Below are 22,095 nucleotides of genomic sequence, written 5' to 3'. Positions count from 1 at the left end.
TCGAACTTCAAGGGTCGGAACCCCGCCACAGGGATGCGGTCGCCGTTATATGTTACTGGTCGGATGTCCAGTTTCTCTAGTTCTGGGCCCAATTGTGGACTGAAAGATTCCTCCCATACTGCTCTTGGAACAATGGTGTAGGGGGAGCCAGTGTCTGCTACTACGCTTATGGGTATTCCGACAATCGTCATTTCCAAGACCGGTTTGGTTGTCCTTTTTCCATCCACACTCAGCACCTGGTCGTATATGCACAGTACTGTGACTACCTCTTCTTCCACATTTTCTTCCTGGTCCTCTTCGCCCTGGTCGATGTATTTCACCACACTCTTGGACGATTTCTTCCGGCACACTTTCTCGTAGTGGCCGATGATGCCACAGTACATGCATTTGGCCCGGAACGCCGGGCATTTCCTGTCATGTGCCTCGTGGGACCAACTTCCGCATCTGTAGCATGTTTTCTTGTTGTCGCTGCTTGCTTGTTTCCCTGGGCTTCCGGCGTTGCTTTGCCACTTGTTGGGACCCTCTGGGGTGGAACCTTTGTACTTTTGGTCTCTGCACGGTTCCACGTTGTATATCCTGTTTACCATGGTGTTGGGTGTCATTTCTTTCTTGGTTGCGTCTGCGCATCTGCGCGCCAGTTCCGCTCATTTGACGATGACCATTACATCTTTGAGTGTGGTGTCCCCACTTGCCCACAGTTTGTCCTGAACGTTAGTGCTGGTCGTGTGCATCACTATTTGGTCCTAAATAAACTCCTCCTCCCATGCTCCGTACCTGCACGTGGTCGCTAGCTTCTTCAGGGCAGCCACATACTCTTCTACCGTCTCCCCCGGCTGTTGTTTCCTCTGTTGGAAGTTGAATCTGTCGACTGACACACATACCGTGGGTCGATAGTGTTCGTTCAGGTCATCTATGGCATGGGCATAAACATCATCGTCTGTACTTCCTCTTTGTTTGGGTACCAGGCTTTTGTATATTCTGAGTCCTTCTGGTCCTAAATTGAGTAGTAGGATACGCTTTTTTCTTTTAGGGTTAAATACTTCCTCACTCTCGTCTTCTAGGACCCCTATGAAATTGTCTATATACTCTCTCCAGTCTTCCCACTTCATTAGTGGTTCTCCAGGCTTGGGTAGGAATTGGACTGGTGCAATTGCATATCCTGCTGGTGTGCTCATTTTCTCCTCCTTAACTTTGGGTGTGGCACTCCCTTTGTTACTGGGGCTACCGGGGTGCTGTCCGTTTCCTCTGTCTTTGGTTGCAGCTGGGGACTATCAGAGTTAGCCCCCTCCCCCTCCTTTGTGGTAGCCAGCGCTGATTCTCAACTTGTGGTGGTTGGTTTGTTTTGGCGCGTTTTATATTCTAGGCTCTAGTGTCCACATGCTCTTGGCCTGTTGTGCTGTTGGCCTGCTGCATACCCTCACAGGGTGTGGGTGGGCTCTGCCGCGCTCTTTAGGGTCAGTACCTTGGTTTGAGGCTCCTGTTCGACTCTGTCAACTTAGTGTGCGGTCCTGGCTGCTTGTCCGCGCTGGGTAGACCTCTAACCAGGTCTGGGCAAACTGGTGTGCAGCTGTGTCCTCTTGTGTTCCCTCGTGGTGGGTCCGTTTTTTTTTCCGATTTTTTTTTTTCCTTTGGGTGCCTGGTGGTGGCTTCCCAGCCTCGTCGCCACTGTAATAGTGTGCTTTACCAATAAAACACAGCTCCAGGTTGCTTGGGGAACGTTTCTTTATTATTTAATTAATGCTTCCTAAAGTACGCCACTACAAGTACTTTTAGTCAATCTTCTTCCGCATTGTTTTGCCACAGGTGTGAATGCTTCCTATTCTGTTTTACTTCTTGACCTCCTATTATGCATTCATGCAATTCCCCTATTGAACATTTGTGCTGTTCCCTTATTGAACATTTGTGGCTCCCCCAGCTTGCTCTATCTCAATTCCACAACGGCCTAGACTTGTAGAGGCTTTGTTTGCTCTTTACATTCCTTGTTTTCCTTTTGGATTCAATGTAATAGACGTCCTTCTCTGTATTTCTTGCACTTGTTCGATTTTTTCTTGTTCCTACTGGATAGAGGCTGGTATTATTTGGGGGATCTTTTGGGCTATTTATTACTTCTATGTTGAGTTTTCGATTAAAGACTGCTCTTTTTTGTTTTTTACCTTCTTCATTGTTTGATTTCTTTTGTTTAGGGTCATTTTCTGGCTTGTGACCATGCTGCGTGGCCCACTCGGGTTCTCCTGTTTGCCTTTAGTCTGTTGTTGTAGTGACTCTGGGGTGTCATGGGTGGTGGACTGGATTTTTTCCACCCGAGTTCCTTCTACATTCTCTCCACGTTCTCCTGGCTTTTGGTAACAGATCTCTTTTTGAAATTTGGCATGTTTCAATATGAATTCGGTTGTTGCTGGTGGCTGAGTTGATTCTGAATGGCAATCTAAATACCTCCCTCTTCAAATCCTCACCTAGGGAGCTCATTATGTCCGGTAGCGATTCCAACTTCTTTAGTATTAGGCTGCAGTGGCAAACCTCATGCTTTTGGGTCAACTCTGCCATGTGCTCTGTATATCAAGGATTCCAATCAACCGAGTTTGCTGTCTATTCCAGAGATTAGACTGGCCACCATCTGGAGTATGTTTATTTGGACATCTAGCTTGTCTGCATGCATGCAGGATGCATTGGCTATTCTGCTCAAAGCCTCGTTGGTGGTTGTTAAAAGATTCTTGCTCTTGTGAGCAGATAAGATCAGGTTCTCGTCCCCTCTCACTGTTCCTGTTATGGGGTCTCGTTCTCCTGGGTAATAAAACATGAGTTCGAAAGGTTTGGGCACCAGCTTGCTAGTAAACATCATTCTCCTAGTTGTTTATCATGTTCCTTAAGTTGGCATGTAATTGGCTTGCTATTATCTTCTATATTGTTTCTTGGCAATGCTGGGTTGGATTCCACAATTGAGGTATTAACTATGCTTGTCTTAGTTTTGATCTGACTTGTCGACTTCTTTATTTTTTGAACGTGTTGGTTGGCAGTGTCTTGGCAAATTACGCCTGATATTGACCTCTTTCCGGTCCGATAATTTCGACTGATCATTCCTGATTGGTCACTTTCTGGTCCTATTTTCTTGGTGCAGCTTGACAGGCTTGTTAAGCTGCTCATCCAGCTTCTTGAGCTCATTGAGCCTTATGATGAAACTCATATAGGTGAAAAATTATTTATATGGCGATCCCAGTGTTCTAGGGGTTCTAGGTGCATCTGGTTCTCTTGAATGTCCCCTATGTGTTCCTTGTTGTAGGCAACCCTAGGGGAGGGGTAGGGTAACTGGGGATGTTCTAAATTAAATCAATTTTGGACAGGGATTTAGAAGGATTGCTTTCATACATTAGAGATGGAACAAGTAATTGATGAGCAAACATCAATTTTGGGGTATTCTCTAGACGTCAAAATAGAACCTTTGCAGAAAAACGGACTGTTTCTTATGGTATCAATTGCAAGATCAATACTTCTTCAGAATTGGCGTTCTGAAGTAGTCCTGCCTTTCCAACAATGGCGATCAAATTATTTATAATCATATAACAAATTTCAATGATTATGTGGGTGGCGTTGGTATATCTGGGGGGCTAGAGGGAGGATTTCTCCCGTTTCCTTGAGTAAAGTTTACAAAACCAATGAATTAATATGAGTGTAGATGCAATGCAATATACAACATTTCTTTGGCATTATCATACTTTTGTTTATGTATGCCTTTCGGATATTTTAACATCGTCTTTGATAATGACGTATGGCTTTAATGTATAACTCACTTGATGATTGTGTGAACTCTTCCAATAAAAATATTTAAATAAATAAATAAATAATTTGAAAATGCTGAATCTTTGCAGCCTAAGACAATAGTCTCCAGAAGATGTATGATCACATTTGTGTGAACTCTTAATTTGCTTTCCTACTCCTATTTAAATATAGTTGTAAATCATAGATTATTTAATAAGATAGTGATAAGGCTTTTTTTTACATTGCTGTAAAGAAATTATGTGAACAAACAGACCTGTTTCTCCAGTACAATATCAGAAGAGGACTTGATGTACTGTAGTTCCTGTACAGCGCTCACAAGTTGTTGGTTAGTGTAGGAAGAGAGCTCACCGAATAACCCCACTTCAACAAATCCAATATAGTAGCCATTATTGTAGTGCTGGACATAGATTTCAAGGTAGTACCTGAAAAAAGAAAGACATTACTTACGCTGTGCTCATTGTTACTGCATGTTTAAGTACTCACATAGCACATGTCTTCTGTTTGTGAGCCACTTGGCACTTTAGGCAGCCTGGGAAGTGAGTGTGAGGAAAACCTCCTGCCCCTGAGTATCCACTGCAGTCAGTGGGACTGTTTATATGCACCATGCAGTATGAAGGCTGCTATGAACACATGTGCCACCATTTGCACCAATATAATCACTACCATCACCATCATTGCTACTAAGATCATTGCCACCGCTCTTACTACCATTTCCGCCACCATCATTAGCATGACCACAATCCCCCACAAACATTACTAGTACCATCATTACTAGCACTATTACCACCACCACCATAATTACCTCCACCACCATTACTATCACTACCATTATCAATATGAACTGTTCCACAGGTATTATCAACACCATTACCACTTGAGCCCTCAAATTATAATCACCAACATTATGACCAACACAACCACCACTTCTACACATCACTATTACCTTAACCATTACTACCATTACCAATTCTATTATCATCACAACCATTTGCAGCATAGCCATTACTGCCAGCACCACCATTACCGACGTTGTGATGACCCTTCCACAGGGCTACACATTCACCAGGCACGACAGAGAAGGAAATAACAGGGGAGTAATAGTAGTCATTATATATAAGGGGGCGCTGAAAGCAACATTGACTCCATACAACTTCCTGGAGGTGAAGGTCTGCTGTTCTCCATGGATCTATCCCCAACCTTCACATTCTTTGAGTTACTTCTATACCGCCCACCAGGCCCTGCCACCCACTTCATATAGCCTCTCCCTGACATCGTTGGAGAACATAGTCTTCTGACAGCAAATTTCTCAGTGTGAGATGACCGAAATCTTAATTTAAAGAATCATAACTGTGAAACAGGGAAAAAATGAAAATTATGGAACCAGATGCAGTACAACTATCACAATTGGTCAAATTTTCTACCCATAATCAAGGTCACCTACTTGACTCCATTTTCTCCAATATACCTGACATGGCCACAGGGGACCCTATTGATATCCTATGGTCAGACCACAAAAGAATTCCCTTTCAATTGAACAGAATAAATCATATAGTCTCTGCACCTTGCCAACTGAGTATTAGGCAAAACTGGTCTAAATTGCCATAGGAGCACACTCTTCAGCCCCATCCCTGAAAAGACAGGAGACATAGTCAAGAGATAAAGCAGTTTCGAAACATGGAAGCAGAACCCCCAAAATCACCTGGTGCCTCTTAAACAACATAAGGCCACTCGCCCCGGAGACAGGGCACCATGGCTCTCAAGTGAACTGCGGAAACTGAAATAGGAATCCAAACAACTAGAAAGGGGTTGGGGGAAAAGTTACGATGAAACAAGCAAAAACAATTACAAAAGGGCCGTAAAGAAATATCACTACACTATCAGGGAAGCCAGAGTTAATTACTTCACTACTAAGATTGAAAATGCTTTGAATTCATCTAAAGAAATATTCAGCCTGATGAATAGTCTGAGGAAACCTGCTAATATCACATCTGGTCCTCCTCATCAGAGTCATGGAGCAATATGCTGGCGAACTTCTTCCTGGAGAAGGTTAACAACATCCTACAAACACTGGGAGGAGACAATGGGGCAACTATAACCCCCGATTGGGGAATGGAAAACTTAGCACTTTTCCTGGAATATTGCAGGGAAAACACACATAAAAGTTTACTATCCCTCAAAGCTGGCTTCCCTAAAGATCCTGCTCCCCCAGATATCATGCTCAAAGTTGGGAAAGCAGTAATTTCCACCTCAACAGACATGTTTTACTTCTCACTTACATCAGGCACTGATCCATCGGTATGGAAACATGCCATATTCAAGTCACTACTAAAAAGACCATCGGCTGACCCGTCACTCCGCAAAAATGATTGCTTGATTTCTCTCCTTCCAGAACCCAATAAAATCCTGGAAAAGTTAGCAGGACGCTGCCGCCGCTGCTTCTGCTGCTGTCCCCCCCCCCCCCGGGCGAGAGAGAAAGCGGAGCGGGAGAAAAGCAACAATCGTACTAAAAGAAAGGCAAAAGCGGCAAAAGCGGCAAAAGCGGACTCTAACTACTGCCCCAACTACTGCTCCCTGCCGTCACTGCCCGAGGCTGCGGGACTCAGTATAGTAAGGATTACTATGGATTACTATGGTCGCAGCGTTTTGTGAGGAGCCATAATCAAGGGGACAGGCACTGCAGGCTGTGCTAGCGCTGATGCCACTGCGCTCCCCCCTCATTTCTCCCACTACCGCTGGAAGCAACGCTGGAAGTGCCGAGCCCGCTATCAGAGGTTAGTCGCGCTACCAGCTGACTGAAACAGCGAAAGCAATGCAAGGATAGGGTGATAGAGCCTGCAAGCCAAGAGCCAAAGAACCCTGACAGACTGGCGACCTGTATTTCTTCTCGCACTTAAACTTAAACTTGCACTGGCGAATTGCACCTGCGACTTGTGACAGCTAGCCACATCGACAAGCTGCGCGCCGGTAAAAGCCTCCCTGGGGCGCTGGTGCACTGGCGAGAGATAGTGAGCTCAGCTGCCGTTAGAGGCAGCTGTACAGTAAGAGCCCGGGGATAGGAGGCCAGGCTGTTCCGACTAAGTCTGATCTCGCCGGAGGCCTCCCCCTGTGTGATCCGCTCACTCTCGCATCAGCTTTTGGTATTCTCTAGCTGACTCTAATAAAGGTAGTAGCCTCCCAATCTGAGGGGTCCTGCTCTTAAACCTGCATTTTTTAAGCTGTTATTTTTTAAGCTGTCAAGTTTTAAGCTGTCAAAAACTCTTGCATTTGAAGCCATCCTGCTGGACTGACTGACGTCTATATATATAATTCAACCACGCTCCGACTAGAATGTGCACTAGGAGCTGCCTTTTACTGCAACCAACACACCGTCCTCACAAGTCTGTCAAGCGCCAGAAATCAAAACTGCTGTATCCTCAGGCGACAGGTTGCAGTCGCCAATCTCCTTCTCGATTCTGCCCAAAGCAAGCGGAACAAATGGAAGAGGCTTCAGAAATTCTTCCTAGCGCTCCAGTGGGAATCCTCGAGGATGAAAAGGACAAAAACAGCCCCAGCAGAGGCTTTGCGCAAACGGCGTTGACGGCCCATCGTCCGCACACAACAAAAGTGAAAATTAGCGGAATGTCTGTTATTCGAGATCATTTCCACAAGATTGGCCAAGGAAACAGCGCAACACCCCAATTAGCACGCAATAAGACCATGAAACTACAGCAGCAATTTATAAACTCGTCTGATCCTTCTAACCTAACGTCTCTCTACCCAGAAATAATCGTTCATCGTCAAGCCACTGCCTTAGTCCCCGGCACCAAACTAGCGAACGTGCAGGACAGCCTTCCCCTCTCTTCCCCATTATTACCCATTCCCCCCCTTATCCCAGACGAACATTGGGTGCAGTCAAGTATAACTAAATCATCACTTGCGTTACCACTTGCGCTATCACCCATGTCATCGTCTGTTGTCTTTGTTACATCGCATGCTAATAGCCTCGCCATCGCAAATGACCCTGAGAAAGAAACTACATCTGCCCAGCGGGGAAAAGAGAAAGTCACCAGTTAGCGACAGCTAGTAGGAGATAGCGACCATCTTGGGCCCCACTTTGCATGTCAGTGATATTTATCACTAATGACATGCAAAGTGGGCATGCCAAGATGTTAGCGACTGAAAACAGTCGCTAACATCGCTATCTCCTATTACCAACTTTTGGAGATATTCGCGCTAAGCGCGAATATCTCCAAAAGCTAACACCTGCCCTGAGCAGTTCTTAGCCATGTTATCCAATGGGAGGTGGATAACATGGCTAAGAGCATTAGCTCGGTAATGCATGAATATCGCTGAATTTTCAGCGATATTCATGCATTGCGGCGATTTTTATCGCATTTGCGATAAACCTTGGTAATACCAAGGTTTATTTGCGGTAAAAATCGCCGCAGCTCTGCGGTAAAATTTTGTCTCTAACCAAGCAATAGCGATAATTATCGCTATTGCTTGGTAATATGCCCCAGAGATGTCGAGAAAAAATAAGAAAAAACTGAAGAAACTAAATAAAACTAATAAAAAGAACATTGCCCTATTACAAGGGCTCGGAACAAATGGGAGGAATCTCTCGTCAAACCAGGTGGAGGAGCTAGACGAATCATCGGACCTCCGCAAAGGCATTGTTGAAAAATCAAAACCAATTCAAAATCCTACACAGAAAATTATAGACCTAAAGGAGGAAAAAGCACCTAAACTTAACAGCAATATGAAAATGCCTTGTAGCAACCATCCGACTCAAAGTGAAAAGTCCATTAAACCTGCCATTAAAAACTCTTCAGCCATTACCAGCGGAATAAACATGCCTACTGCTGAAGGCCTGGGGCAAATAAAAAGAGTCTCCAGCACAGAAACTTCAACATTAAGAGAAGATGAAAGTCAAACCAACAAAGGGGCCGCATAAGAGGAGGTCGGTCCTAATAATAAAACACCTTCCTCTCAAGAATCCGCTACAAGCGCTCAGTTAATAAGTACCCACTCCTTGACTTCAAAGCAAACTGTTCTAGAAAATTCAGAACATCGTGTCAATGAAAAGCCCCAAACAGATCTTCCGATTTGCAGCCCCAATCGGCCACAACTGCATAAAGCTACTACTAATATCCAAGAACCGGGGCCCTTATTTATGAGGCCTTGCGTCAGTTTTGCGCCGCCGGTTCATCACTTTTTGTGATGCACCAGCGGCGTACAAAATGCGCCTTGTTGTGCCATATTTAAAAAGTGACGCATCTAGGTAGATGCGTCACTTTTTAAACCCCTGCGCCACATTATACCTGCGTCAGGAATAATGTATGCAGAGGGGGTGTTCCCCCGCAAAAAGCCTCGTAATAGTGACGCAGTGAAATCTATGAGATTTCACTGCGTCACTTTTAGGATGCTGTTGCGTCAAAATCTTGCACCTGCCTCACAGCAGGCGTAAGACTGACACAAGCCCTTTCACATGGGGCTTTCCCCATGTGAAAGAACGCATTGCTGGAGTTGCGTCACTTTTGTGACACACTCCAGCAATGCGTCACTTTTGCGCTTACAGATGCGTCAGAAATACTGACGTATCTGTAAGTCCTTGCAACATGATGCGTCATACATTAAATATGACGCATCATTGGTGTCGCAAGGAGTGCGCAATGAAAAGTGACGCATCGCTGTTTTCACGCAGCGATGCGTCACTTTTCATAAATGAGGCCCCTAGCCTTTTACAGCGACAGAATAAAAAAGTATTACTCTATCCAGAATATGAATCACCGGGTCAATGGGACATCCTCAACAGGGGAAATGTTCTAAAACTTTGCCAGAATTTGCCAGGCTTAGAAAATATCAACTCAGCAGACATTGAAACAGTGGCTTTTATTGACCCAGCCTGGGGCCAAAAAAATTAGTCAACTCTGGTAACCTTCACCAACCCAGAGCCTGCGGCAATATTAGCTAAAAACTCAAAACAACTGAGTGAATGGGGTATTCGAGTCAGTTCCTATACGTCCCTCAACTACCCGACCTTCTTAAAAAAAAACTTTGAAACCCTGCTGCCCAACAATACGGGCTCTGACTTAAATGTGGAAGGGAGAAGACAGCAGCACCAGCCGATGCTACGGGGCCCCAGACAGGAATTAAAAGCTACACCTTGGATGGACACCCAACTTCAAGTAATCGCCACAGCTGCAGGCAGCCCACGCAAGTGCATATTTAAATTAAACAAATCCAATGATTGGTCCTGGCTTTCCAAGGCCTTAGGGTAGTACACAGGCAAGCCAGTCAGAAAGCAAACCAAAGTATGACACAGCTCGATGCTTAACCCCTTCGACGCTAATGACAAAGCCAGCTCGTCATGGGCGTTACCTGCGCTGCGCGGATGACGAGCTGGCTTTGTCACGTTACGCGGGATTTTTGAAAATGCCGCGCACAGCGGGAAAAGCCGCCGCAGCGATGCGGTTAAATATTTGCTCGTGGAACATCAGGGGCCTAACTAAAGAGAAAATGTGTCCCACAATTAAGGACCTCCAAGAGCTAAACGATATCCTTGCGATCCAAGAGACTTGGGCCTTAGAGAATACCATCTGGGAAGATTTCACTACAGTCAAATCTTTTGCTATTCCTTCTGCAGTAGGTGGCCATGCATCCGGGGGCATGTTGATCGCCGTAAAGAATACACTGGACGAAAATTAGTGACACTCTATAATGGGAAGGGTGATTATACCTTTCTCAGTATTGAGATCAAGAGCCACGATAAGGGGAAAATAAGGCAAAAAATCATCCTCGGTTGCGTCTATCTACATCCTGTAAAAATTCGCCGGGAGGCAACTTTAAATACTTTGATTCCCAAAATAGAGGATCTGGAAGCTCTATTCCCAAATGATTTGTGGTTGATAATGGGAGACTTCAACTGCAACCTAATGGACCTGGACCCAACCCAATCCCTCCAAATAGCACTAGGAAATGAAGAGTGGGCAATTCCGGAGATAAAGTCTCAATACCAACGGAAGGAAGTTAGCGGAATGAGACTTGCAACAAAACTTAACCAATCTGGTCTGCGTGCTCTTAATGGAAGGCTTCCCACCGATAATCCTGCAGTTTATACTCATATATCCCCTTTCCGCATGCTACTCTAGATTACATCTGGATATTTCTTCTCGCATTTCATCTGGTGCGCCAGTTCTCGGTAACGCCATCTGTAGACAGCGATCATGCCATCCTAGTATGTAACATCGCCCTTTGGCCTCAACATCGCCTAATAATTCCCCTGATTGGATGGGAATGAAACCTTCAGAAGGTAAAAAAACTGAGATGGTCCGAGGAGAATTGTGAAGTACTTGAAGCAGAGATTGATAATCTTCTTTTCGAACATTGCCATGATGGGACTGACTATTTGGCAGGTCTCTCCTGGGAAACAAGACTGAGTAAATTCAGAGACCAGTTGGCATTAAAAATAACAAGTAGCCCTCCGCAGGTGCTTCCGGTTTCGACTACTTTGCTTGAGCAAAAACAAGCTGTAATTCTCTCAAAGAGTAAACTAAATAAGTTGCAACGAGCCCATACGTACAGCGAAAGCCAATACATATCTCTGAAGAGCGATATATCAGCGGCTAGAAAAGTCTATAGGAAGGCCAGATTTGCCTTACAAAGACAGGAAGAAGAGCTTCACTGGGCGGCAGCCTTCGAGATAATTAAAACGAAGGATCAAAGGAAATTTCGGAATTGGGTGAATGAGGCATCCAAAGCTGCCAAACCTCCGACTGCAACTAATATCTCCCCCGCTGATTGGGAGAAGTATGTCAAAGAGCTGTATACAATATCGGGCGTACCAATTGGCAGTAGGAGCGTTCAACTAACACTAGACCAGCAAGTCGAGGAGGAAGACATGCCCTGTCCTATCAAGATAGCAAGAGAAGAAATAGCTGCGGTAATAAGGAAAATGCGCTCTGGTGGTGCTCCAGGCCCCAATGGAATCCCAACGAAGGTCTTTAAAGCCGCTGCACAAAAATGGGCTTTGCTGTTGACTCCGCTATTTGAAGATGCAATACATCCCGCATGCGTGGCAAGGATCACTATTAGTACCTTTCCATAAAAAAGGTTCGCGCTCCCATCCCGATAACTACTGGATGATAGCTCTACTCGATGTGGACGGGAAAGCCTATGCAAGCATATTGTTGAAAGAACTTACAAAATGGGCGGAATCGAAAAATCTAATCCCCTTCAGCCAAACTGGCTTCCGAAAAGGCTGCCACATTGAAGACAATCTGATTTCGATAGTCCACCTGATGGAGACCACCAGAGCTGCAAAAGGCAAATCTCTGTACATGGGATTTATTGATTTCCGCAAAGCATTCGACAGTGTTAGCCGTCCCAAACTATGGGAAAAACTGTCAAAATGGAGAATTCCGCGGGCACTACTAAATGCGCTAATAGCCCTTCATACGGACACATGGGTCAAGGTCAGAGTAACATCAAAATGGAACACCTCTAATAAAATTTATACAAATAGAGGCCTTAAACAAGGGTGCATTCTCGCACCATTACTTTTCAATCTGTACCTCGCTGACCTTCTCGAATGGTTAACTGGATCAAGAGCCTTCCCCCCAGGAATTGGCCAAAGCAAAATCCAAATTCTGCAGTATGCGGATGACACGATTCTGTTAGACCAAACCCAGGTGGGCCTCCAAAGGCTGTTCAACTCTCTCGCCCAGTATTGTAAAAACAATATGCTCGAGATAAACGTAGGTAAAACCAAGGTGATGGCAGTCTTACCTGCGAACACAAAAAAGCTCCTGTAGTTCACAGAGGGGAAACAACTGGAGACTGTCCCTACATATAAATATCTAGGCGTCTGGATTAACCACAAAGGTAGATGCTCGGCGCATACAACTGAGTGGCTCGCCGTCTAGAGGGGGTCTTTATGAGAACAAAGAATGCTTTACACTCCCAGGATTTTGTCCCATTAATAAAATTGATTAATGCAAAATTTCTGCCCACAATTGCCTTTGGAGCAATCATCTTCAAGGACAAACTGAATAACTGGCTTGATAGAGCGCAATCATCATGTTACCGCCGGGTCTTTCGATTGCCAAATTCAACTTCCCATGCCCAAATACGGAAAGAATTCTCTCTATCCTCCATGCGTTGGATTATGGCTGCAAGATTTGTTACATATTGCTTAAAAGCGAAACAAGCAAATTCTCATACGCTAAAGAGCTGTATATGGCTGGTCCTCAACAACCCCGCTACATCATGGAATAAATACCTAACGTTCTGCCTCAAATCGCTCGAAGCGGGGCACATATGGTCTTCTTCTCTGTCCAACGAAACGAAAGGAAATCTCTTAATCAAGCAAGCAAAAATCCTTTCAAACCAATCGGACACACAACTGGTACTTAAGCTTTCTCACGGCACCTGGGCCGCCAAATTATACGCTCCGAAAACCCTTCCATTCTTTCTTGCATCAGCAATGAAACCGTATAGCAAACACCAGCTAATGAGATTTTGATTTGGCCTAACTCCGCTGAAAGCATACAAGTTTGGGCAAGGTTACAAGATAGGAGCGTCCTCCCAATGTCGGTTTTGCAAACGGGGAGAGGAAAACCTAATTCACATTTTGTGCATTTGTCATCAATTGCGGCCACAAAGAATATTCTGGCTGAGACCAATCTGGCTCCTTCTAGGTATCAGGACATGCCAAGAAGCACTTGAGAAATGCATGAGGGGGGATTCGCCTCAAATGGCGACCCGTTTTGTCAAATTCATTACTGAAATTAATTCTATGACTTTTCCCTCTGTGCAAGCCTGAATTTAATTCCCTGCAAGTAATCGATTTTTTTGAGTTTCCTTGTCTTTTTACTTTCCCTTCCCACCCATTCACTGTTTTAGTTTTCAACAGCCTCAAATGTTTTTACTACCGTCTTTTTGTTTTCTTGCATATTGCAATGATTTCAAATAATTGTGCAATAAAAAAAACTTTACTTTACTTTACTATTCCCATTCCAGAGAGTGCAACAGTAGCAAAAGCTTTGGTTAGCGTGGGGGTAAAAATGATTATTTCAACTCCAGAGAATGCAATAGTAGGGAAAATGTTGGATAGCGTGGGGTAAAAATTACTATTCCCACTCCAGAGAGTGCAGGAGTAGGGAAAGTGTTGGATAGGGTAGGAGTAAAAATTACTATTCCAACTACAGAAAATGCAACAGTAGGGAAAGCGGTGGAAAGCGTAGGGGTAAAAATTACTATTTCAGCTCCAGAGGGTGAAACAGTAGGGAAAACGTTAGATAGCGTAGGGGTAACAATTACTATTCCCACTCCAGAGAGTGCAACAGTAGGGAAAGCATTGGATAGCATAGGGGTACAACTTACTATTCGCGCTCCAGAGAGTGCAACAGTAGGGAAAGCATTGGATAGTGTAGGGGTAAAAATTACTATTCCCACTCCAGAGATTGCAACAGTAGGGAAAGCGTTGGATAGCGTAGGGGTAAAAATCACTATTCCCGCTCCAGAGAGTGCAACAGTAGGGAAATTATTGGATAGCGTAAGGGTAAAAATTACTATTTCCACTCCAGAGAGTGCAACAGTAGGGAAAGCGTTGGATAGCGTAGGGGTAAAAATTACTATTCCCACTCAAGAGAGTGCAACAGTAGGGAAAGCGTTGGATAGCGTAGAAGTTAAATATAACATACTTAAAAATAGTTTTTGTATTTAAAATAATTAATAATGTAATTTTTAAATAACTACAAATTAACAATACATACCAATAAATATTAATTAATAAATATTAGTTACCAAATAATAAATATTGATCAATAACATATTTTTCATAACAAAAACATAATCATTATTGGAAATTGAATAACAATTACATTTATTTTTTATTCCAAAACATACTTTTTATGAAACATTAATTACCAATTAAAAAAACATAATTTCCAATTAACACAAATTAATTACCAATAAAAAATATTACCTGCCAATTAAAACAATGAATTACCAATTAAAAAAATTAATTACCAATTAAAAAAATTATTACCATTTACAAACAATTACCAAATAAAAAAGTATTTACCAATTAAAATAATTAATAACCAATTACACACATTAATTACCAATTAAAAAAATGAATTACCAATTAAAAAAATTAATAACCAATTACAAACATTAATTACCAATTAAAAAAATGAATTACCAATTAAAATATTTAATTGCCAGGGGGCGTGGCTTGAGCTCCGACCAGTCATCCAACATCCTTATAAGATATCCTGCCTTCGGTCGTATCTGAAGGAGTGCCCCTGTGCCGGGGACACATACACCTACAGCTGGGTCCTCCGACGTGAGTCGGGAATCCAAAGGAGTGGCGGCAGCGACTGCAGGCCCGCAGTTTGAGGCGGCCCGGGTGGCGACAGCCGAGGGAGAGACGGGGCCTCGATTTTCAGCTGGGCCGGGAGCGGAGGCTCGGAGGACGGCGTGCAGCGAAGGAGCCGCCGGTGGGCGGAGCAAGCGATCTTGTGGCTGAGTCCTGAGCTGCACCCCCTGCCTCTCCAGGGGTCTAGGCAGCTGCAGGGATCTACGTGAAGGTGGCGGATGGCAGGAGGAGGCCCATATAGGTGGCGGTCCGGCTGCGGATTCCTGGTATCGGGGAGGGGAGGCCCCGGAGCAGGCGTGGCCATTTTGTGAGTCCTTGAAGCAGCGGAGAAGGCATGCATGGGCCGGAGGGTGCGGCGGTGGACGGAGGTTGCCAGCGGGGGTCTACTTTTTCCTCCTCCCCCACCCTTACCCCTGCATGGAATCCTTGCAGACCCAGTGACCTTTGACCCAGTGACCTTTGGGGGTTCGGCGGGAGAGTCGGGCTGCAGCGGTAGCAGCGACGCAATGGAGGCGGGGGCAGTGCCCTCCAAGACATGGGGAGTCCAGCCTTTCACCCTGGGAGGCAGGCGTAGGGGTAGCTGTTGGGCGCTGGTGGTGCGAGAAGGGCACTAAGGCTACATCACAGTGCAGCATGGCGCTGCCCCCTAAGAAGTGGACGTTGGCCAGGGTCAAGCTCCCCCCCGGACATTGGTACGCCTGTGCCCTCAGGCCTCGGAGACACTGGCTGGGCCCGGGAGGGGCCAGGGTCTGCAGCGCACGTCGGTGGTCGGGTCGGGCCACGGAGTGGGGACGCAGGGCTCTTGGGAGTGACGAGGAGGTGCATTGGTGGCCATAGTGGATATCCGTGTGGCGGCTGCCACCTGCCTTGGGGTGTGGAGAGGAAGGCCTTGAAATGGGCTTCGGTGTCCTGGACATTGGGCTTTATCCGGGCTCGAACAAGTCGGCGGTCGCCCCCGGGGGCTTTGGGGCTGCACCCACGCTGGGACAATGATGCGAGATAAAGGTGGTGGAGGTCATCCAAAACAGGGCACCATAGACAAGTTCACTGAAGTGAGTGCTGCAACAGGGGCCGCAGTATCACAAGGCCAAGTACCGGACAACGCAGCGCTTATGGCGGCCATTACTCAGTCTAGAGATATGTTGGTTTCTAAAATCAGGGCCGTGGGTGCTGATGTCATGCTGCTGCGGCATGATTTGCGCAATGCTGTGGACCGTACTGCGGGGACAGAGGCCCGCATCTCGGCGGTGGAAGATGATGTTACAACCCTTAAAAAGAAGGTCGCGGCTATGGAGAAGAATCAGAAGGGGCTGGCACTGAGGGCTGAGGACGCCGAAGGGAGGGCTCGACGCAACAACCTTCGCTTCGTGGGATTTCCAGAGGGATGCGAGGGAACAGTGTGGAGTGTTTCCTGACACAGTAGCTGGAGGGCTGGCTCCCCCGGATGCCCTCTCCCGCAGCTTTGTAGTGGAGCACGCTAATAGGGACCTGATGCAGAAGCCCCCTCAAGGGGCACGTCTACGGCTGATTATCGCCAAATTCTTGAACTATATGGACCGTGATACTATCCTAAAGCAGGCCAGGGCTAAGGAATGCCTCACTTGTGACAATGCAAAGATCCTTATCTTCCTAGACTACACACGCCTAGAGCAGCAGCAGCTACAGTTCTTTTTGATGGCCAAGGCTCACCTCCGATACTTGAAGATCCAGTATGCACTGCTATATCCAGCCCATCTAAGAGTGGTCTACAGGTCTCGTACTTTGTTCTTTGACTTGCCAGAGGAAGTTTTTACATGGTCTGATAAAACGGTGAGGGTGCAGATTCACACACCGCCTGGCCGGGACTCGGACTCCTCGTCAAGTGAAGTGGCTCGAAGGGGCCCACGAGGCCAACAGCAGAGTAGCAGGAGATCAAGGTCAAGTGGTCGATTGTTGTCTGCCTCGGCACAACAGCAGAAGGGCAAGCCGTCGGAGAGACTGGCATCAGCAGACTGATCAACCGGCTCTACAGGGACGGACATTTTGGTGAATGTATCTTAACGTCCGAATAGGCACATGTATTGAGCTGGGTACCCGGTCACGTACTGGTGGGCGAGATGGGGTGAAGTCCAAGGGATATGGGTGGCCAGTTGGGGATCCATTGGAAGGGTTGGTACCTGTCCCCCAGTTGGGGACCTAGCTCCTATCTGACCACGACAGATGCTTCTATGTTTGGGAGGTATGGGGTGGGGGGGTTGTGGTGATGTTGGGGGGGTCTGCTTTACCTGTTTGATTGCGCATCCACGCTAGATATTTGGAACTTTGGCTGTACTCTGGGGAACGCATACGTACGTCATGAGAATGTTTTTTTTTTTTTGTAATGCCTGGTACGGAGGCTGAAAGGCGGATGACCCCTGGATCCCTGTGTGTGGTCAGTTGGAATGTCTGGGGGGCATTGGACAAGGTGAAGTGGGGGGCCCTTCTTCAGTATGCCAAGAGGGCTGGGGCCGATATGCTCCTCCTTCAGGAAACACACCTCTTGGGCACCAAAGCTATGACTCCAACAATACGGGTATCATCAGGTGTTTCACTCGGGGTTCACGAGAGGCTCGCGAGGGAAAGCGGTATTGATCCATCGTCGAGTTCCATATGAACACAAGAGACTCTGGTCTGACACGCAGGGACGGTATGTCTTCATACAGGGCAGAATTTGTGGAGAGGTCTTGACCCCTTGAAGCGTTTATGCCCCGCCACCATTACAGTGGTCCCTGGTGGAACGGCTCCTAATGCTTTGGGGGGACATGCCGGATGTAATCTCTGTTAGAGGGGGGGATTGGAATGATGTGATGGACCGGGATTGGGATAGATGGAGGAGTGTGGGGGCGGTGGGGGCGGGAGGATCCCCTACCAAGCTGCATCCCTGCCTGCAGGGTTAGACTGGACAAATGTATGGAGACACATGCATGGCATTCGCAGGGAGTATACCTACTTTTCCACGACACACAACTCCCTTTTGAGGCTCGATTATAAATTTGTCCCCAGGAGGATGGTACACAGGGCGATGTCAACAAGTATTATGGCTAGAGCCTTGTTTGATCACTCGCCCATTGCACTCAGTTTTCGGATTGGCCCGGGGGGGCAGCCTCTCAAATGGCTTATGTTGGGGTGGCAGTTGCAGAATGAAGATTATAGGGCACACCTGGCCAAAGAGATAGACAATTTCCTGGTGGCGAATGTAGGGTCAGTTGATTCTCTGGCGGTGCTTTGGGAAGCGATGAAACCCACTTTGTGGGGGTGGACATTTCCTTGTGCGTGGCTGTGCGGAGGGAGCAGCAGAAGGACCTGGTGCGTCGGGAGGCAGATATGGAGGTACTGGAGCGTAGGGGTCGGGAGGCGGACGGGGGCCCGGCTAGGAGACAATAGGTTTTGGATCAGGAGCAGTACTTGGCACTACTACTGAACGAGGCTCGTCAGGCTGGCTGGCAACGCACAGTAGGATCTATCAACGGCGAGATAAGTCAAGCAAAATGATTCACCGCCTGTGCCAGGGTACGTTCCATGCCCAGCCTCTACCCCGGGTCCTGGACCCGGCGGGAGAGCCTTCTGCTATTGCCAAGAGCTTTGCGGCATACTATGAGGACCTGTATTCTTCTAAAGAATGTCTCGGGCGGACGTTATTGTAAAATTTATTGATGATCTCCTGCCTAAGACCGTCAAGGATGAGGTGCGAGAGCAATTGGATAGGCCTCTGTCGGACGACGAACTGGGTGCGGCCTTGGAGGAATTGAATCCCGGGAAGGCTCCGGGTCCGAATGGGTCCCCCAGCAAATTTTTTAAAAGGTTCTTTGTGCAATTGGCCCCACACTTTCGTGGTGGAGGAGTCACGGAAGGGTGGCCTGCTTCCCAAGGACTGGAGACACACGGAGGTGGTGGTGTTCCATAATCCGGGTAGACCTCCGGAGCAGCATACATCATATCACCCCATCTCACTCCTAAATATTGAGGCCAAGGTTTTAGCCAAGGCGTTAGCTACTCACCTTAAGCTGCACATCACAATTCTGGTGCACCCGGATCATGCTGGGTTCATGCCTCAGAGGGCGACCCGTCACAACATTAGGCGTGCGCACGTGGCAGTGTCCACTCATGGGTGGCTCGGGGAGCAGGCAGCGTTATTACTGGCTGGTATGGACAGAGCCTTTGATTCTCTGAGTTGGGTGTACCTGTTGGCACTGTAGCCTATCTACACTTCCTTAACGGCTTCGGTGCAGGTGGGGGGGGAGGGGAGGGGCGATCGCGCGCTCCTTCTCTATCCAGAGGGGTACCCATCAGCGCTGCCCCCTCTCCCCTTACCTCTTTGCGCTCGCCATGGAGCCGCCGGCGGCCTGGGTGCGTATTGATGCTCAACTTAGAGGGTTTAGATGTGAGCCAGGTCTCACGGACAAAATAGCATTATACGCAGATGACGTCTTTTTTCTTCTTACGTACTTGGACAGGTCGGGCCACGACTGCTGCGCATCCTCCAGATTTTCGGCGAGACCTCTGGGCTATATAGGAATCCCTGTAAATCCACACTGTGGGTTCTGGGGGGTGGGAACAGGGTGGGGGAATGGGCATCTGCCCTTCAATTGGTGACAGGGAGATGAAATATTTGGGGGTATTCCTCTCCGATGTCCCGGCAGTTTCCAGGGATTGTAACCTGATCCCGGTGTGGGATTGTACTAAGGAGGATCTCAAGGTCTGGTCCCGCATGCCCCAGATGATTTACGGAAGGTCCGCCATTTTTAAGATGGTGGCGCTCCCTCGCCTCCTTTACCATTTACAAAATCATCCCTACCAGATTTCGCCTCTGTAGTTCTGGCAGGTCAACTCGGCGCTAGGAGGATTCTTATGAGGGGGCGCGGTTAGGGTGGCCCTGAGCACATGCTTCCTATCTACATACACTGGGGGCTTAGCTATGTCAGATGTCCTATCCTACTACCAGGCTGCACACATACTGATCCTAAATGAATGGTGGTACAGGGATAGGAGTGACCCAGCCTATGCGGTTGAGCGGCAGCTCATGGGTAGCAGTTCTGTACATACGCTATTGTATTCCGCACCACTTCGGAAGATTCTGCCCCCAGTCACGCAGGTAGTGTTTCATTTTTGGAGGCAAGCCCAGTGTAGGATGGGGTGATGGAATGTCCTGACTAGAGAGACTCCACTATGGGGCAATGGGCGCTTCCCTCAGCTGGTGGCTTGCAGGGCTTTCAGGGGTGGGACTCCATAGGCATCTCGGTCTTTGGTGACGTGATGTCTGACGTGATGCTTAAATTATTTCAGGATCTGCGGGACGAGTATGATATGCCACGATCACAGCTCTTTAGATACCTACAGTTCTGACATGTGCTGGCGATTAGTCTAGAGGACCTTGAGTCTCTCCCTGACTTCAGCCCCATTGCAGCCAAGGTTTTTATGGAGGAACTGCCGGACTGCAAGATCTCCCGCATATACCAGACACTGATCATTCATTGCTCCACAACTTTGCAGTGGCTTAAGAATGGGAAGAGGATGTAGGGGTGTTAGAGGAGGAGGACTGGGCGGAGGCATTAGCAAGTCCGCGAGGGGCGGCCATAGCTACCCGGCTGCGCCTGATTCAATTCAAATACTTGCACCTAGTGCGCCTGTGGAAGACAGGAATGATTACATCCCCGAGTGTCTTGGGTGTGGTTGAGAGGAGGGCGCCTTTTTACACACGGTCTGGAGTTGTCCCTCTTTACACAGATTTTGGAGAGGGGTGCTCTCCTGCCTGTCAGAAGTGCTGGGATGGGAGCTTCCTTAAACGCCACGTTTGGCCCTGCTACACGTTATGGAGGGGATTGGGGGCAATAGATATAAGCAGCATCTCCTATTGCTAGGTCTCACATTGGCAAAGAGGGACATAGCTAGGGCTTGGAAGGCACCCCAAGGCCCCTCGCTGACTGCATGGAGAAATGGGATGGATTTTAGCATGGGCCTGGAACAGCTGGTCTTTACTGCCAGGGGGTGTCCTCGTAAACATTATAAGATATGGAAAAAATAGGCAGACTACCAGGGACTAGACTTAGACCCGCCGCAAGGGGATGTTCAGCTGACAATTTAATGGGTGGGAAGAAGACGAGTGTTGCTGGGGGATTGATGGGTATTGTATGTGGATCCATTGAAGTTCCAAGGGGCATATTTACAATAAGTGGTGCATCCCTGCATATCAGCAGTGATGCGCCACTTATTGTGCACCATACCTACGCCAACATGGTTGCGCTGCATTTACAATGCGGCGCACCATGGGGCAAAAACGGCACAGATGCGTCACGCATCTGTGCCATAAAAGTGGCCCTATTATTCCAATGCTGCGTCAATCCTTACGCCTGCTTCAAGCAGGCGCAGGGTTTTGACGTAGCATGGGCACCAAAATGACTGAGTGAAATCTTGTAGATTTCACTCAGCCACTTTCAGGAGGCGTTCCTGTGGCGGAACGCCCCACCCCCCCCCCCCTGCTCAGAAACGCCTCCTTCTGGCGCAGAGCTTTACAACGTGATGCATCTCCCTTGGATGCTTGTTTCCAGTCCAGGGAGGACCTGGCTTGGCAGTTCGGACTGGACTGTTCCCATGGGGCACAGGGTCAAGACTGATTTGCATATGGCTGGGTTCAAACTGGAATGGCATGGTGAGCAAAAAAACGATGGATTTAGGCCCAGTTCTCTGTACTGTGGTGAATGTATGACAATTTTCTGCATTCTGTCTATCACCTGTTGTTTTTTGCATTTGTCACCCCGAGTGAAACGGGTATGCTCAGACGTGAGTCCCGTGCTCTCCATGCCACTGGAATCAAGCTATCAGGCACAAAAGTGACGCAATGGCAGCGCAAAAGCGGTGCAAGGGGCTTGTAAATATGCCCCTAAATGTTTCCAAGGGAGCGTGGGCGCAATCGGGGGGAGGAGGGAGTGGGGTGTTCTTGTTGG

The 22,095-nt window shown here is 47.3% G+C and overlaps 1 protein-coding gene across 1 annotated transcript in view; it reads right to left on the bottom strand.

Annotated features, from left to right (window-relative positions):
• The window catches only part of LOC147724582 (fibrocystin-L-like), a 2,246,326-nt gene that overhangs the window by 1,863,345 nt on the left and 360,886 nt on the right, over positions 1–22,095 (bottom strand). The window contains exon 15 of the mRNA XM_086918063.1: positions 4,028–4,196. Coding sequence (XP_086774189.1) covers positions 4,028–4,196 — 169 coding nt within the window. The remainder of the gene's footprint in view (positions 1–4,027; positions 4,197–22,095) is intronic.

The sequence above is a fragment of the Lissotriton vulgaris genome, chromosome 4_1 (genome assembly GCF_964263255.1).
Source record: "Lissotriton vulgaris chromosome 4_1, aLisVul1.2, whole genome shotgun sequence".
Lineage (NCBI taxonomy): Eukaryota > Metazoa > Chordata > Amphibia > Caudata > Salamandridae > Lissotriton > Lissotriton vulgaris.
Note: the sequence above shows the minus strand (reverse complement) of the source record. Positions and strands in the feature narration are given on the sequence as shown.